The sequence below is a fragment of the Ostrea edulis genome, chromosome 5, assembly GCF_947568905.1.
Source record: "Ostrea edulis chromosome 5, xbOstEdul1.1, whole genome shotgun sequence".
NCBI lineage: Eukaryota > Metazoa > Mollusca > Bivalvia > Ostreida > Ostreidae > Ostrea > Ostrea edulis.
This window is the reverse complement of record NC_079168.1, coordinates 14,234,852-14,254,625: the sequence shown is the minus strand read 5'-3', so window position 1 is coordinate 14,254,625 and position 19,774 is coordinate 14,234,852. Positions and strand designations below refer to the sequence as shown.

The 19,774-nt window shown below is 34.9% G+C and overlaps 1 protein-coding gene and 1 long non-coding RNA gene across 5 annotated transcripts in view; one reads left to right on the top strand and one right to left on the bottom strand.

Moving 5' to 3' along the window:
- LOC125650157 (uncharacterized) overlaps positions 1 to 19,774 on the bottom strand; it is a 53,372-nt gene that overhangs the window by 3,236 nt on the left and 30,362 nt on the right. Inside the window, exon 6 of one of the 2 annotated variants that reach the window (XR_007360906.2) lies at positions 19,565 to 19,688. The exons of the other annotated variant lie outside the window; for it this stretch is intronic. This is a non-coding gene — a long non-coding RNA (uncharacterized LOC125650157). Of the gene's footprint in view, positions 1 to 19,564; positions 19,689 to 19,774 lie in introns of those variants that run through there. 2 annotated transcript variants of the gene reach the window in all.
- The window catches only part of LOC125650155 (protein trachealess-like), a 50,421-nt gene that overhangs the window by 2,714 nt on the left and 27,933 nt on the right, over positions 1 to 19,774 (top strand). The window contains exon 1 of one of the 3 annotated variants that reach the window (XM_048878180.2): positions 10,446 to 11,326. The exons of 1 other annotated variant lie outside the window; for it this stretch is intronic. In XM_048878180.2, the coding sequence (XP_048734137.2) occupies positions 11,322 to 11,326 (5 nt within the window). In that variant the 5' untranslated portion in view covers positions 10,446 to 11,321. Of the gene's footprint in view, positions 1 to 10,445; positions 11,327 to 18,915; positions 19,099 to 19,774 lie in introns of those variants that run through there. One more of the 3 variants, XM_048878178.2, reaches the window with a different exon arrangement.

Genomic DNA, 19,774 nt, shown 5'->3' with positions numbered 1-19,774 from the left:
GCGTCCTTTTGTTGATCATAGATTGATAATTTACTCATAAATTCAGTGGTATTAATATCATTTTTATTCTGAAAACGTAATCAGACATTCAGTTTGCGTGCAATCTGTGAGGGATGTTTATAAATTCATTGTATTTCTCTGAAAGTAACCAAATTTCATCATGTGTGGCATATAAATTATAACGAGATTTTTCATGTCGAAAGTTGCAGCTTTTGCAATAAATTTTACCAAAATGTTGAAAACATAACATGCACTACGAAAATTTATTTTACTTAAATATGATTAATTGTTATAAACAATATTCATATTAGGATATTACAAATGGAAAATATCATTCCTATATACTGCTACTTAAAAGCATGACAGAATCAAGACATTTATGAGTGCACAACAGCTACTAAACATCACAAAAAATCAGAAAAGTAACATTTAAGCAAAATATACTTAGCGTTTTCTTAATATGATGCATTATGCCAACTGTTTATATAAGAATGCAATGTAAACTTTTTCATATGAATTTACAATACGCAAAACTAGAAATGAAACATATTTAATACTTTTCTACCGTATTTTAAGGTATTCCATGTATAATGAAAGGATAATGAACAATTTTGAAGGATTTAGATCAACATAAATGTTTATTGTTAAATAATGATGAAAGTGAAGCAGATGAAATTCACATGACTGGTAAATGATTAGAAGCTGAACTTTTTGCACTTAAGACTTTTTGGAAGAGTTGTCTGCCCTTTGTTAAAATAAGACAAATCTAATTTACTAAAAATGTGTGTGGTCAATGATTAATTTTATTTCATATTTTCACTAAGAGAAAATGTTTGTAACTTTCTACCAAGATATTTGTATGAAAATATAATTTCTTTTTAAAATATGGTAATAAAACATGCTTTTCCCATATACTTCAATGTTAAATTCTAGGTGAAATAAATCAAGCAGTAAACAAAATTTTGAAAATTCCTATGGTGGATTATTTTTATTTGATGAACCCTTCAAAATGATACCATGATTACAAAAATTCCACCATCCATTTATTAGATATGAAATATGGTCATTATACATTGAATACCTTAAACATATTGAGTATTTAAACATTATTTTTATAAAATTTCAACTAAAACGTTGCTATAATCTGCTTGCTCTCTGTGTATACAAACTTTTCAGGATAAAACAATGTAAACTGTCATGCCTTAATTTTTTTTTTTAAAAGGGACACTTAAAATATTTGATAAACACTGAGAATTTAAAGTTAAAAAAGTTTAACGATCATTTATTTTACGACGATTAACAAACAGGTACTACAACATTAATGATTCGACATTTGCGTGAAGTGGTCATGGTTGTGGGAGAAAACCGGAATACCCGGATGAAACCCACGTGTCCGAGTGGACGACCACAATACCCTTCCTCAAATACAACCACTGCCGATCCTGAGGTATCGAACTCGGGTCGCAGCTGTGAGAAGCGAGTGCGTCAACCACTACTTATATCATACCAAGCTAGAGTATAAAGTATTATTCATTTTTAAATAAGATATCAAAATCAAAGCGAATGTGTATAAGATACCAAATCTACTGACCGTATAACTAGTGGGGCTGTATTTGATGAGCTGCAAATATTAGATCATGTGGTACGATTACCATTCGTGTTAAAACGAATCACCGTAAAGTCTGTAATTACTCAATAAAGGTCAATCAATGAGTGATAGTCAGTCAATGTGGCAATATAACTTCATGCATCTGTTCTGACATCTTCCCAAGTCCAAGGTTTGTGATCCACTATCACATGTCTCATATCATCATATTTCTTACATACCACCACATTTCTCATACACCACCCCATTTCTCACACCCCACCCCACCGCATTTCACAAACACACCACCACATTTCTGACACACCACATTCCTCACACACATTTTTGACACACCACCAAATTTCTCACATATAATAACATTTCTCGCGCACCACTACATTCCTGTGAGAGATGTGGTTGATTACACATGCTTTTGACTTGGGAAGATGCTGCTCTGACATTTCCGTATGCCTTAAGTTTACATTGTGACATTAGAAATGAAAGAGTTGTTTCTCGGTTACCTTTTCTAAACTGGGCAAATTTTGGTTGGTAAAATCTTACTTGACATTTCGATGCGGATAAACAAAATGCATAGATATTTTAAATATTACATAGGGAATGTCACATTTCATCGGCTTGTGCAAAAAAAAAAAAAAAAAAAAATCAAAAAAAAATCCTGTTTACAAAAAAAAAGAAGAAATTATTGTAAACGACGCCAAAATACTAGATTTACACGAAACATAAAATACTAATAAATTTCATATCGATACCAGTTCTTTTTACGTTCAGAAAGTTGTAAAAGAATACATTTACCGCAAATCGTTTTCATAGTACAACCAAGTATTCATATACTCGCAATTCATAACTTTGGTTAACAAATAACTGTGTTTTGTTAAAATCCAATACTAAACGATCGTAGTTTACAGGTTGATTATGTATGCTAATTGTACCTAACATTTGCATGTATACCATCATTGAGTGTTTCTTTCTATAATGTACTTCTAGCTGATTTGCTCATTTGAAACCATTCAAGAAGTTAAAAATGATCAAGATTATGATATATATAAACATGGAGCGAGTAGAGGTCGCTTAAGCCTTTGGTGTTGGTGACCCATAATGCATAATTAACACGTCAGGAACACGGATGTATAAAGTTAGGAACGTCAATCAATCTTATTTGGTCAACGGTTTCAGCCCCGACATGATAACAGTTTATTTCAAGAGACAATGATGCATACAAATTTGAAGCACAATGATGGCACTGTCACGTAGGGTGATACTGTGCGGAAACCGATTGCTGCCAGGTACGAAAAATATTTTATCTAGGAGACGTCAAATTAGTTTCTGGCGGTCACTACATACTTATCTGGCGGCCGCCACATAAAATTATCTGGCGACCGTCATATAAGGCGGCCGCCACATCCCCCAGATAATTATATGGCGACCGCCATACACTTTTAGGGCGGCCATCAGATAAAATATTTTTCTCACATGGCACCATCTGGCTTCCGTAGGTCTGCAGATATCGTAATCGAATTTCAAATCAGATTTTAAATGAATCACTCGTGATTAAGCTTGACTGATTATTTTCCCAATTTCAAAAGAATAGGTTCATTCTTTATTCACCGGGTCTAAATTATTATCGAGAAAATGTTTATACTTTTGCTATTTATTTCTAGTGAATTCAATAGAAAGCATTTAATTAAAACTGATTTATTCAGTAACTTTATAATGATAGCAGACGTCATGCAGAGCAGAAATACCCAGTGTGACACGAAAATAAAACTGCAATACCATAATACCGTATACGTACTTCCAAAACCCTGAAGTGGTACAAACCATGTAGATATGAACTGAAATACAGTTACTATAAGTGTATACACCAAATTCACCGGTTTCGTCGATAGTCAGAGAGATTCGGGCAAAACCAACCCAAAGGCAGTGGATATTCATATTTATATACAGGTAAACCTCACCTTAATATACATGTACATGCACAAACTTACCCTTATATACAGACATGTCTTTATATACATGTACAAAATTACCCTTATACACAGACATGCCTTTATATACATGTACAAAATTACCCTTATACACAGACATGCCTTTATATACATGTACAAAATTACCCTTATACACAGACATGCCTTTATATACATGTACAAAATTACCCTTATACACAGACATGCCTTTATATACATGTACAAAATTACCCTTATATACAGACATGCCTTTATATACATGTACAAAATTACCCTTATATACAGACATGCCTTTATATACATGTACAAAATTACCCTTATATACAGACATGTCTTTATATACATGTACAAAATTACCCTTATACACAGACATGCCTTTATATACATGTACAAAATTACCCTTATACACAGACATGCCTTTATATACATGTACAAAATTACCCTTATACACAGACATGCCTTTATATACATGTACAAAATTACCCTTATACACAGACATGCCTTTATATACATGTACAAAATTACCCTTATATACAGACATGCCTTTATATACATGTACAAAATTACCCTTATATACAGACATGCCTTTATATACATGTACAAAATTACCCTTATACACAGACATGCCTTTATATACATGCACAAAATTACCCTTATACACAGACATGCCTTTATATACATGTACAAAATTACCCTTATACACAGACATGCCTTTATATACATGTACAAAATTACCTTTATATACAGACACAGACTCCTCTGTAAACACATACTGACAAAACTTGACATAATTTAAAGGCACAGACTTTTATTTACAACACATGTATGGACTTATGTTTATATACTGAGTTTGAGGACAGAGATGACGAACAAGTCGACCTATACAACAAAGATCTAATCTGATGTATAAAAACTGGAGAAGATATTCGTAATCAACACAAACTTTTCTGGGTGCATCTGTGTTTAAACACACGCCAATTTTCATACATCTGTACCTGCATTTAGTACTACGTTTTATGCATGTTCTGTCTTTATTAGTTACAATGCCAAGTATTCTATCATTTTGTCAGATCTTAGACACTTAAATTGGATTGAAGAAGAAAAAAACAACTTACCGCCCAAAACCAACACCCACAAAAAACACAGACAACAAACTCTGATTAACCTCCAATTCTGAGACACAAGATACAGGCACATGGATGAAATACCACAACAGCCTATTAGTTTTATAAATGACTTCTGTGTAATGAAATCATTCGACTTCTCGGATAAATTTCCTATAGCACAGTCACAAAACTTCACATCCTCTGCAGATTCCATCATACTAATGCTTATTGTAGAAACTCCAAAATTTCACCGTGTCATCAAAAAGACAAAATGTGTATTGTTTTTAAAAGTCTAAGAAAGGTTGTGACATAACATGGAAACCATCGCTTAAAATATACCTCTGTTAGCTTCTGTGTCCTACTTTGGAAAAGGGGGGGGGGGTATATTGGTTTGCACCTGTCAGTTCAACACTTGGTCTACAGACCGACCATCAGCCTGATGGTCGGTCTGTAGACCAAGTGTTGAACTGCTTAACAAACATCAAACTTGGTATACTGGCAGCCCTTTAAGAGTAGACGACCCCTATTGATTCTCAAGTTATAAGTCAAACAACTCTGGACATAAAGAAAATATTGCCCGTTCAATAACATGAGAAGCCTTTGATAGACATCAAACGTGGTACACTGGTAATCCTGCGGAATAGGTGACTCCAATTGATTCTGAGGTCACAGAATTAAAGGTTAAGGTCATACTACTCCGGACATAAGAAAATATCGTTTATTCAATATTTTGAGAACCCTTTACTTGGTATACATGTAAACCCTAAAAAGTTGATAATCGTTAATGATTTTGAGATCATAAGGCACCTTTTTTATACACAAGAAAGTATTGTCCACTCAATATTTTGAGAACCGTTTGTTGGACATCGTTAATAAATAAAGGTCTAAGAATATCTCGAGTTCACTATTTTTCTGATATGATACATATTTCATCACGCACTTCATATTTTGGTTTCCAGCCATGTTATTATGACGCCTTTCGATTTTGATTGTCACACGTTCATAGGTCAAATGCCTCTGGATTTAAGGGGGAAATCCTACTCAGTATCGTTTTTAGAACAATGATCAAAAGCTTCAAACGAGTTGTTCTGATTGAAATTTATCAGTTGTCTGTCATCGTCGTCATCTTTGTTGTCATAAACTCCAGATCTCTTTGTCATAAAGCCATTGGATGCTTGTATCTAACTAGTGGGTGACCCTAATTTTCCCCTATCATTATATACTTTCTAAATTTGACCCATTTCCATATTGCCTCACAGAAGGGAGGGCAGATTTATAAAACATTTCTTGTTTATGTTATTGAATGATGGTTCGTCCGCTTTACGTGAGATTATTTACCGAAAAGGTAAACGACAGAAATGAAAGTAGAAATATAAAAATTAAATTTCGTTTAGCAAAGGTCACGTGTAACTCTTGGGTTAGGTATATTGGTTAAGGTTAGAGGTTTGGGTCAAGTATAGACGTTATAGTAGGTTTTTGACGATATTAACATCATCTGACCTTGACCCTCGTGTCTTCAGTAGAGGCAATGTAGACGATGACTCTACATATCATTAAAAATATCAACGGTTTTAACAATAAAAGGATTCATGCAAAGACTGTCGATATAGTTTTACTATCGACGACATCGACTCTATCCGACATTTTTAGAATAGAAGCAATGAACACAATAACCCTATATTGTTTACGATATCCAAAGACTGTCCATATCAGTACCAGTAAAAGCAATGTGTACAGTTTTGACTAGATATCCAAAGTCTGCCGATATCCGTAGAAGCAATGTATGAGATTTAGACTAGATGTCCTTTTCGACATCACAATAAAAAAGATGTATGTAAAGACTGTCGATATCGTTTTTGAGAGAGAAATGTACAAGTAGAGTGTTTTTAAGAACTTGTAGATATTATAGAGTAAGGCATTACACTACTTTTTGATCAATATTAAAGAATCTCCGATACAAAATATTCAAAGGAAAACTGTTACAAAAATATAATTCCTCTAAAAAAATAAATAAAATCAAAACCAAACAAACAATTCATCACAAGATATGAACTTAATTTCACTCATACGCAGATCTCGCTCGTTTCCTGTACAATATCCAAAGTACACACGTTCGTCAGAAGAGTGATTAAGTAATTATCAAAAGAAAATTTCCGCAAGTTAATGGTATGTCTATAAATCTTCGTATGAATTTGAAATTATTTCTTTCTCTTTTAATTTTTTTTACATCCCGGTTTAACAAGGATAACACGAATATTCCAGACAAAACTATATAGAATCCCTTCAAACTTTACTTATTATTAAAGAATTAAAACCTTTTAATTGAAAAAATACAAAAACCAAATTTATATTACAAGAACTATTTAAAAAATTACCGTGAAGTCATGAAAATAGAAAATAACCTTTCTGTGGTTATACAAAATTATCATATTGTTTCACACTTTAACGTTAATAATTTCGTAACACAAGTAAAAAAAAAAAAATAATGATAATAAAATAGAATGGATATTGTTTAAAATAAAAATCACTCAACAACTTTCAAAGATCGATTTTATAAATAAAAATATTGAATTGATTGAGAACTTTTTCGCTGTTTAATACATTGCGCAATACCTCACGTCATTTTGTGAATGATAAAATTCTGTTTATGGGGGCTGTCACCAAACGTGGCTACGGTGAACGAATTTGGGCCAAATATGAAGGTAGTCAGATCAATTAAAGTCTACGTGATTGATTCTTTCATTAGTATGATTATTTATGATAATATATAATTTACTCTCATCATTACATCGAATTAATGTCAAGTACTGTTAGGAGAACGTGATTTAAGGTAAGAAAACGGGTTTACTGTGAAAGTGTCCTATTCATTCACCAGGTCCCAGGTGATTAATTATTCTACTTCGTAAAATTCCATGTTTTGTTACAAATATAGACTTTTTGGGGGGATAAATTTCAATTCGGTGATAAATAGAGATAAAATGCAGATATACGCCTTGGTTTTGATGTTTTTGAAATAAATCATTTTCTCACAATTTTTGTTGTCATTCTAAATTTTAATCGCTAAATATATCATGATACTGGACAAATCAGAATCAAATACTTTGTGGTATTTTAGAAGTTTTTCTATCGCAATTTTATTATTTTAAATATTTTCGATTATTTTACAAAACATGATATGATGGGGGGGGGGGGGGGGGGGGGGGATTTCGACTTCGGCATTTGTTTACCCACGAATGTGTGTATATATATATATATATATATATATATATATATATATATATATATATAGGGAAGTCGTTGTGGCCGAGTGGACTTACACACTGGTTTGACAATCTTGCTAGGCGGTGGGTGCCGTACGTCGCTGGTTTGACCCCGGGCTGGGGCGAAAATTTTCAGTACCTAGTTGTGATTATTTAGTGCTTTATATATATATATATATATATATATATATATATACATACACACACACGCAGCAAACGTACCACACGATTACACTGTTATTAGATGTATGGTAAACTCTGATGGTACTAGTAATGTTCCTAACCAGTTCTGGGGGCTAGAAGTCAATTGAAAATACTTTTAAATGTCAACTTAAAGCAATAACTTTTACAGTTTGTCTGGTTGTTGCGGATGTCAGTCTCAACAAACGAAGTTCATCCGAGAGATGCACCTTGATTATGTGTTCCGTCCATTCCATTCATAATGGGCTAATTGGCTTCGTGTGTCAACATATACGACAAAGATCATAAGACCAGTTTAAATTGACAGTGTAAACAGGTTTATACGGACTTTGAAATGGGCCCCGTATTTCACTATCTGTTTTTCAAAAGCTTTTACATGAGAAAAAAAATCTTGCTGTGGCCTTCAACTCAACATTTAGATACATCGACGACGTTTTATTTGTTAACAATACTCACTTTCATCCATACATGTATGTCGATTCGATATACCCCAGTGAACTCGAAATAAAAGACACCCCAGAGTCGTCCATATCTGCTTCATATTTGGATATTTTATTAAACATATAGACGTTGACAGCAAACTAACAACTCAGCTTTATGACAAACGGAATGACTTCAACTTCTCCACTGTCAACTTCCCATATATGTGCAGCAATACTCCATTGTCACCTGTATATGGTGTTTATGTCTTTCAACTGATGCAATATGCGAAAGCATGTTCTGCATATGACAAAGTTTTAAATCGAGACAGGCTACTGACAAATAAGTTGATATAACAAGAGTTTCAACAGTCTCGTATGAAGTCGGCATTTCGCCAATTCTATGCCGTTATAATACAACCTGTCTTTAAGGCGAATGCTGTCTGACTTGTTTCATACCAATTGTTAGGCCGTTCTTGGTACACTGATTTTGACTGTGAAATACTCCATTAACCTGATCAAGATATAGGGCTAAAAGTTATTCTTATACTCTCTCCACTGCTCCATATATTGACCTATTCAATGACCGTCTTGTCATTTTGGGAATTTCTAGATAGGTTTGCTTAGGTACACCGAATTAGATCTTATCTCTCCCTGCTGTGGATGTATGTATATGTTCATTGAACTCCCCTGTACATTCGTGTGATACCAATGGGGAAAAAAACCCCAACATATTCTGCTTTATTTAATATCATTTCTCAGATCTTGCAGTTTATACGTAAAATGAACTGATTTGAGATATCTAAGTGAAAACTGGAATTAAGAGTAAGTCCAAATAGGAAAACTGAATTTGTGCCAACCAGATATATTTAAAAAAATATATTATTCACACCTACATTTCCCATGCTGTTTTCGTCTAACCGCTTATATATCATTTATTCGAATGGCAGATTTTGGGACTCCTATTGAAATCATTAATTTTCTGGACCAGATTACTGTAGAAACTGTACCTGCTTCTTTACCTCCGTATCATATACGTTTTATTCTATATTGCCTGTTTAAAACTATATAACAGTATATAGCTTCTTGTTTAAATGAATTTGCCTAAAGAAAATGATGACAAAATGGGCGAAATTAAAACGTGTGGACAAAATTACCCAGTGCATAGTTTGTTTTCTGTTATCGAAAAAATGTATTATTCAGTTTTGCAATGCTTGTTGAAATATAATAGTTCTGAGTGATACATGCGCCCATGCATGTGAAAGAACCAAAACGCTTCCCAAAATACACAATATATGACACGTAATAAATCATATAAGATTTTTATTCAATAAATACGAAAAATAAAAAATTCCGCTGAATTGGGATTTGCTACAAAACAATTGTATAAGGAAACGATAACAGCAATAACCTAAAATGTTGTGGTTTGTCGCATATATATCAAATTATCAAATATGCATTTGATCTTCCTGAATTAAAACCAAACGGGGGATTTTTATTTAAAGAAAAGAAAAAATTGAAACATCATAAATGCTTCCAAGAATTCAGCGAATATTTCAGCTTTAAATGCAAAAATAACAGCCACTGCTAGGGGTCAATATTGTTACTGTTGAAGATTTGTGAACTATACACGTGGTACGTCCTTATAACTCGGTGTCTGATAACATATCTATTATATCAGCTCCTCGCTGGTGTTTACGATTTTATAAAACATGAATCTGTCCAGCATTTCCTAATTCTATGACATCTCGGAGTGTCACGTACTGGTGTCACACTGTTGCTTGTTCAAAATGTTGATGAATGTATTATGGAAGTTTTATGACAATCAAAATTAGTTCATAAAATGATTCTTTGTTGATAGAATGAGTTATTAGGTACAATGTAGGGCTGATTTCTCACACTAATCTATGCGTAGTTCAAAGTTCAATATGTAGCCTCCAAAAAGTATTTCTATCTATCCAATTTCATGAAAACAAAAATATCTCAGACATCTCACAAGAAAGTTTGTAAAATGACAGATCAATGATATTTTGTTTACAAAACCCGACCAACTAAAGCAATACTATTCTTTAAAATTTGTTTTGAAGAATTTACTGTGAAAAGTATGCAGCAGTGTTACTTAATAATGTAGGAATATATATATAAACGAACAAAGTCCTTTTTCATTGATAAACAGAAAATTGTACTCGACCCCAAATCTACTCGGAATTTTTTTTTTTTTTTATCAAATACAGATTGATTTAAATCAAATCGAGATTTAATTAAAAAAAAATGTAAATACGTATTTGATACAAAAAATAGAGATATCTTTTTTTTTTTTTTAAAGCTTTGATTTCTAGAGGTAATTTCGATGGTGAAAGGTACATCTTTCAGAGTATTTGATGCAATTCAATACCCTCTGGTTGATTTTTTTACTCTCCATTATTCTGAACAGCGGATTTCCTACTGCAGTGATTATACAGGGGTTTTCTTTGTTATGTTAAACGAGTTGATTTGATAAGGACTGGTTATTTGTTAACTAGATATTCACCTGTATAACTTTGCTAAGGTGCAAATTCAGGTGTAAAGCTTCTATGGATAATTCTATTCGCATACGGATACTTTTTTCTCAGTACGCGACGTAGACCACATAGTGTGAATCCAGAGTTCTTATGTGAGGCCGATGTCTGACGATTTGGTCCACATAGACAACATGACCTAAATCAGAAGCTGATGCTTCGTTTTGCGGACAATAAGTGCTCGATATTTTCAGAATGTAAACAGTTATGAGGTAAGTTAAGGGCTACGTTACGCGGCAATCTCAAACCTTTATAATACTTTAAATTTCAATGCCACCTCGCGTCATTGGCTTTTTCCGGTTTGGTACTATTCAGTGCGTTTACGTCTGCTTGTGAATGTTCCTAATCATAAAACAACCAGTGCCGACCATTTCACAACAAGGTAAGCACAGCTGATTTGAAACAATACCTGATAGATAGTAAGAATCATTCGTTATTACTCAATACTCCGTCAATAGTAAAAAATATGGACAGATATAAAAGATGCAGCGAACAAGAAACCATACGACCACCGAAAGGTCATAGATATCACCATCTTCGTTATCAATTGAATGACGATACTATCTTTAACATGATGGAACTGACTGCTGTACAATGGACAGTACTCAATATTGCGGAATTAAAATCTTCGTGCGCCAAACTGTGCACATTTTCGATGCGTACGTGTCGTGGATTAGCACAGCGCCCCTATTGACTTGTATCGCACGGTACGTGTTTCGTTACACTTTTTCGGGGTAACTTGCACTGTTCATTGAATGTGGATCAATACTCCTAGCACTACCTTGGTTAGAGCCATCGATGAGCTATCTGATTGCACTATTGTCATAAGTGATGGCTGTGACTGTCTGATTATGGAGTACACGAAGTGTCAGCGAGGTTGCAAGGCTTAATAATATTAACCACTCCACATTTAAATGGATGTGCACATTTTTTTATTTCATTTTTCAAAACCAGTTTTATGAGGTGAAATATTGTTTACTAGTATTTGAATACATAGCAGACGAAAACGAACAACTCGAAGTAATGTCAAAATAAATTGTTTAAACAAACAGTAAAAGGTGATACTGTAAATTTTACATATAAAATTGTGTAGTCTGTGTCATATTTCATAAGATATATGATACATCCCTTTACGTCGCATACTTTGTCATTTGCACAGCTGCAGATGTACTTGAAATTGCCACTTTCATTGTGATAAATGGAGATTTCATTTTTCTTGAATTTACTGTTTTAAAGAGTAGTTTTTATCCAGTGTACAGCATGTAATGCCGTCAAGTTTCTCTAATAACAACGGAAGTCACTCTCAACGAAACGTGTAATTAAAATCTATTTTGACTAGAATTCAATAATAATAAAAAAAAAATCTGTCCAATGAACAAATTTCGAAAGGAAAATACGAAAACGTATAGAAAATATGGATTTTATATGACGCGGAGAAACATTGTCGTAGCAACGAAATGGAAACAGAACCAAAGATATTGTGACATAATTCCCAGGACATTATAATATTTAACGGAGGGATATAAAAAATTTTTGATAAAGTCAAATGAACCAATCAAATTGCGTTTTATAGTGAATTTATCTTACATGAGGGCATGGACCGCGACGCTTACACCAGCATAATCCGCTTCATGAAATGTATGCTGGCGTAAAGCGTCGCAGTTCATGCCCTCATGTATTTTCAAAAAATGATTTTTCTAAATATCTACATTTTACTTTCAAATCTATCCGAATTCCAAGTCGTTGAGATAGATAGATAGAGAGAGAGAGAGAGAGAGAGAGAGAGAGAGAGAGAGAGAGAGAGAGACATGGGGCAATTTCATTTTAAGACACTGAGAAATACGTACGGTATTAATTTCCTTATTGAGAACACAAAAATGATATTTAAACGCTGGGTTAATGACCACTAATGATAATTACAGTCATTAACAGTTCAAGGTCACCCAAGTTCAATATCTAGTGTGCCCCCCCCCCCCCCCCGCTTCAATGACTGCCTGACGTCTTCCCATGAGCGCATTCAAGTCTCTAAAAATTGTCTAGGGATTTTGTTCCACTCTAACTACAGATCTTGGGCCAGTTGTTGCAGAGTCTGATGCTGTAGTTGTCTTTGGTGGATGCGCCTATCCAGTTCATCCAATGCATGTTCGATAGAGTTTGGATGGCCAAGAAGGAACCTGGATATAGTGTCTTCGCAGAACATCACGTGTTAGACGAGCAATATGTGGTCTGGCGTTGTCATGTTGGAATAATGCTCCGAGATGTTGCATCATTGGAACCACGTGTGGCTGTAGACTTCATCAATATACCGTTGAGCCTTCAAAGTACCCTGTATGTGAACCGATGGTGTCCTGTATGTAAAGGTTAAACATGCATTGCTGACCACATTATAACACTACCCCTTCAAAGCGGTCAGTCTCCTGGATGCAGGTTTGCGCAAAGCATTGATTTGGCGTCTATACACTTTGAATTTAGAGGTTCTTCGCTGAACCAAACTGTCCGCCAGCGTTGCGGCGGCCATACTCTATGGGTCTGAGACCATTGAAGTCGGTTCCGGCGATATTGCGGAGTCAGAAAAATGCCACGAACAGGTCCTTGTGCTCTAATGCTAGCATACCTTAGTCGATTGCTAACAGTCTCATTTGATATTCTGCGAATCCCAGGGATGGCAAATACTTTAGGCCTAAGTGACGCTATTGTGAATCTTTGACGAAGATGACGCAATCGGATGAAGCGGCCCCTGTGTTGCTGACGTCACGCGTGGTTCTACACTCTGTATGACGATTATTTGTTGAACCATGCTGTTGATATCTGTTCTAAAGGCGAGATATGGTGATTTGTGCTTTGATATCTTTTGCAACTGCAAATTACGACCCACCTGCCTCCAGTCGTCCAGTACCGCGTTATTGTGTTGATCATCATGGCATTTCTCACGGTTACATTTACCGTAAGGAGGTAAACTATACCACAGAAGTTTGATATGGATGAAAAGTGAAGGATATGTATAGCAATATTTTTCAAATATAAATGCAGTTTTAGCAGAAAATAATCTGGAAAAAAACATTTAAAAACCATGACGGGACTCGAACACACGATCTATACTGATCAGCAATCGACACGCTAACCCAATGAGATATTAGGCGAAACAACCTAGAGAAATATTGCTGATATTTATATCTCCATGTTTTAAAAGTGACGAACGATGTAGCATACCTCCACTTTTGGGTGCCTGAATAACTTGCATCGATCGAGAGTTACAGAGACGGAGTTTAGGATTTGAGGAAAACATGTTTTTGTCCTCAAATTCTATAAAATATTTATCAACAAAAAACCCCCCAAAAAACAACCCACCCCCCAAACACCAACACCCCCCCAACAACAAAAACACACACACACACAAAAAAAAGGTACGAAAAAAATAATGTGAAAAGATTCAGCGAAAAATTACTACTATACGATTCTTTTCCCACTCTCATTGTGTGATTTCTGTACGACGAATGGTATTTATATCTTCGCATTTAAATATTGGAACAAAGGTTATGGTTTAATTGCATTAGTTAATCTTCTTCCCTAATTAGATTTCGATCAACTTGTTACAAAGATGCCTTGTTATATAGAAGAAGATTTTTTAATTGATAGACCCACAGACGCTCCTCATAACAATCTTATAAAGTAGGATCACCACCCCTAAACATTTTCACAACGGAAGTCTCACTTTAGAGTAAGAATACCCTCAAGGAAATTTCACTCTAGAGTACCCCCCCCTCTCAAGTTTTACTTTAGAGTAAGCCCCCCCCCCCCCCCCCCCCCCAGGAAGTCTTGCTCTAAAGTAAGGTATGCACGGTTGTCTCATTCTAGAAATAAGATTTCCCCCACGAATGTCTCGCTCTAGAGTAACCCCCCACCCCTCGGAAACCTCGCTCTAAAGTAAGGTATGCACGGTTGTCACTCTAGAAATAAGATTCCCCCACTGCAGCTCACTTTAAAAAATAAAGTCCCCCCCCCCCCCCACGTAAGTCTCACTTTAGAAATAAGATTTCTCCCCACGGATATCTCACTCTAGAAATAAGGTTCCCCCTACGGAAGTCACACTCTAGAAATAAGGTTCCCCCTAAGGAAGTCACACTCTAGAGTAAGGTTCCCCCCTACAGAAGTCACACTCTAGAGTAAGGTTCCCCCTACAGAAGTCACACTCTAGAGTAAGGTTCCCCCCTACAGATGTCACGCTCTCGAGTAAGGTTCCCCCTACAGAAGTCACGCTCTAGAGTAAGGTTCCCCCTACAGAAGTCACGCTCTAGAATAAGGTTCCCCCCTACAGAAGTCACACTCTAGAGTAAGGTTCCCCTACAGAAGTCTCACTCTAGAGTAAGGTTCCCCCTACAGAAGTCACGCTCTAGAGTAAGGTTCCCCCCTACAGAAGTCGCACTCTCGAGTAAGGTTCCCCCTACAAAAGTCGCGCTCTAGAGTCCGTATATTATGCCGTTATAAGTTACGTCATTTCATGATCCTCAATTTGACATTTGGAAAAATAAAATTTCGTACCCGCCCTAATTTTTTAATTGGCCTCGAAAACTGGCTCCAATGCAATTCATGAGAGAGAGAGAGAGAGAGAGAGAGAGAGAGAGAGAGAGAGATTGAAATTGCTCTCAGATGAAGTAATAGTAAACATGTTGAGCATTGTTGTCAATTGATGTGACATCTCTACGATTTTTGTAATTATTGCGTAACCACTCTCACAGAAACCGGATCCTGCACATTTTGAACATGCTTTTAATACCTATTTTGCGATCATTAAAAGTTGGCACTTCTATGTTTTACAGATATTATGTTTTATACTGACACCTTTTGAGGATGTATTTGCATGAAACTGGCCCAAGATAGACCTTTCTAAAAAAAAATCTGGTTAAAATTTTCGTATTTTACCCTGTTTTAGATAATTATGAAAAAAAGTTACAAGTTTAATCTCTTATTTTATTGGGATTTATTCAGTATTGACTGAATATGAATGTTAAATAAAAAGAATGTCTATCAATTTCATGAACGCATTTATCTGCATCTGACTACATCAAAGCTATTATTTCATTTAAGACAGTTCATTTGTCACGAATATTGTCAAAGATTATTAATAATTCAATCAAAAGGTTATCTTCTCTTAAATCTGTTACAAGTCGTCATATCATATCGTCTAATTATTTCTAAAAATGGTTTACATTTGATATAAGCAGTATAGAATTGATGTAATTATTCCCCTAACGGGTTTTGGAACATTTTGTTTTTACTTTGCTTCTTCTCATCATTATTCTCCGGAAGTATTCAAAAAATTCTCACTGGATGATTTTGAAATGACATGAACAAAAGTACCGAGTCATCTTTATGCGCGCGTGTATGTATGTGCTTTTTTTCCCCTTCAGTTAGCGTAAGCGCTTCATGAAAACTATGCCGTTGTGAAGTTTTGCAGTGCATACCTTCATGTATTTTCAAAAACGAAAGAACAAACCGCGGTATTGGCGGTACATGGCCGCTAAATTTACGAAATTTCCGTGATCTGTCATTTGATACAAAGTTAATCATATATATCATATATATATATTATATGCCCATTTACATCAGCTGTACGCAAGCCTTCCGATTTTCAGAACGGGGAATACAGTCTCTCTTGTTTGATAGTCTGGGATCCCTACTATTTCTGTCATTTTCCTCCCGAGGCCCATACAGTGTAACATCCCTACGGGTATCATATGGGTGCCAGTACGATGTACGTGTTGCGTGCAACATTCATTTAGCTTGTGATTACGATGCACTCCTGCGTGGCTGCAAGGTTAGTGTTGCACATCATAGAAGCATAGCATACATGTAAATATGTGATACTTTTTAAAGGTTATCGCACTTGATGGTTCCTACGGGTGTCTGAAGGTCCGGAAATATGGTTCACAAAGGTAGCTTACGATTAGAATGGGCGGATCCATAATTTTAATGTAAGGGTGTGTGGGAAAAATCCGAGAGGCAGGGAGTCTGGGGAAAGAATTCCCGTGTTTAACTGCATTTTAATAACAAATCTGGCGTAAAAATTAAGAGTATTTTTACAACAAATAAAGTATAAATTATCTAGTCACTGTATAATTTACTCGGACAAGTTCTGTTGAAACCTAAATCGGCATATATACGGTGATTGGAAATTTCGGTTTGAAGAAATAACATGTTTTTTGATTTAAAAAGCCACATTTTAATGAATTGATGCACATTAATTTTGTTCTTTATATATATATACATTGTTACTCATATACATGTACTCCATAAAATTGAATTAACTTGTACTCTGATAAAGAACACTTAATCGAATTAAACTTTAAAAATTCTAAGGGGGCGTGTGTCCCTATTCGCCATTGGTTCCGGGCCTGCTATGCTTCGCAACATTACCTGCTTGGGCTGCAAAACTGTTATAATCCAACTTTGGTAGCAATTGTTGGGCGAATAACGATGGAGACCTAAGGTATCGCCCAAAAGATTTGAAACGTGTAAGCTAGCGGAATAATATTTGGTATAACTTAGAGGTCTGACAACATCAGGTATCTATCTTTACTCTTTAACATTTCCACGTAGTTGGCGGTATATTCCCATTGGGACATAGAACAAGCATAAAAAATATTACGTATTTAACGTGCTCCATAAGATAGTTACAGAACCCGCGACATTTTCATAAAGACGATCTATAAGTTCCTTACTTCATGATATGCAAGAGTTCATAGTCAATACATATATTGATATATCTAAATTTGCAAACCATTGCAATAACTTGATTCTTTGCCTTTGAAAAATAGTTTCAAATCCACAGCCTGCAGCGATTTAAAGATGCGAGATTTTCATTCTTCCATTTGAAATGCAATATTTTCCCCTTGGAATTGGCCGATAGTTCCATTGTTATTTTCAATTACCATGTGCAAACTGTACTATATAGAAATTTATCAAGAACATTTGACAATTTGATGTTTAATCGGTGAATCGGAGGCATACAGTTTTTGGTCTGTCCGTATGTCTGTTTGTCCGCAAAAACTTAAACATTGTCCATATCATTTAGATGGATGGTGATAGGGCATTCATATTTGACATGTATATTCCTTGCGACAAGACCTTTCTTTGGTACCAAAATGTTGACCTCACGACCTTGACCTTGGAGTTGGTCATACGGGGTCGTCAGTGTTTCACAAACACATCTTGGTTGTGTCGTTTTTCTTTTGTGTTTTTTTTTTTTACGATATTGAGAAATAGTGTTACATAAACATGCCCATCTGAAAGAATTATTTATACATCCTCGAGAATCGTTATTCACACCTACAACATAACTCATCATGGTTCCAAAAAAAAAATTACTTCCGTAATTGTGTTGACGAGAGTTAAACTATAACAATAGTGGTTAATGAGAGTGGACTGATTTCTAAAACTAATTTTAACTACGTCATGCTTTCACTGGATTCTGAAAAACCAAAATAGATGATACATTATAATTATTACGTGTTCTAGCCGACAATGTACCATGCCCTCCCAATAAAATGCAGCCCATATGATTTCTGTTGTCACGGGACATTTGTGAAAATAAGATAACTAGCATTGATCTCTAGACATCGATCATTAAGTCCTTAGTACTTTCTAAAAATGCACCTGTGTTTATTAAAAATCAGTAAATCTATTCACCTGTAATTCTATTTTGGGGGGTTCAATTTCACTGAATTCTTAGGTGAACTCGATACCAACCAATCCAAACAACTTTGACAAATTGATGCTATTAATAACCCATATTTAAATATGCATAAAGTAAGCAAGGTGATCATGGGGAATGTTATAGTTGATTTACTTCTGACAGTCCAAAAAGGCAGCATGTTTTGGCTTCCTTCATGCTGGTGAGTGAAAGGGACCTGTTAACGATGGAGGGAGCGGTGATTTTCTCCAACTGTTTTCAGTATTCGGAGATGGATTACGAAGCCTTTGGGAGGTACAGTTTGCATTCAGCATGGAACAAGATCCATCTGTCATAAAATCTATATATCTATCATTTTATCTGGGGAGGTTTTACACAACAAATTATTTTGAAATAATTTTCATTCTTTAGCGTCGTTTTATCAGCATTTATCTGTAAAAGAAAATATTTGAAATACTTCAATTGCGCAATAATGAATGTGTTATTTATGCTTTCATCTGCCTTTTTTTATCGGTTCGAAGAAATGCATGAGGCAAATAAAATTTTGATATTCTGGTGTGTGTTGCAGACATAAACGGCAGAAATGAATTATCAAAATCCAATGCTGATATACGATAAACATTTTTTGAGGAAACTATTTATAAATCGATTCCGTACTTTAAAAAATGAAAATATTTTATCAAATTGTCTGCTCAAAGATTAAGAATGTGTTAGAAACAAATAAAATTAGAAAAAAAGGAATTTTAGTTCATTTTATTCATTGAACAATTATAAATACAAATATTCCGGGTTTTAAAAATACTTGTGGGTATTCTGGTTTACCAAATACATGCCTCTAGTTATCGGTACCCAGCTGTATGGCTTTGTGGTCTGTGTGTGGTTCACTTTATAAAAATATAAATGATACAAATATAACTGCTATATTAAACCCTCCAAAGAACAATATCATACTACAAGAGCTCAAATGATT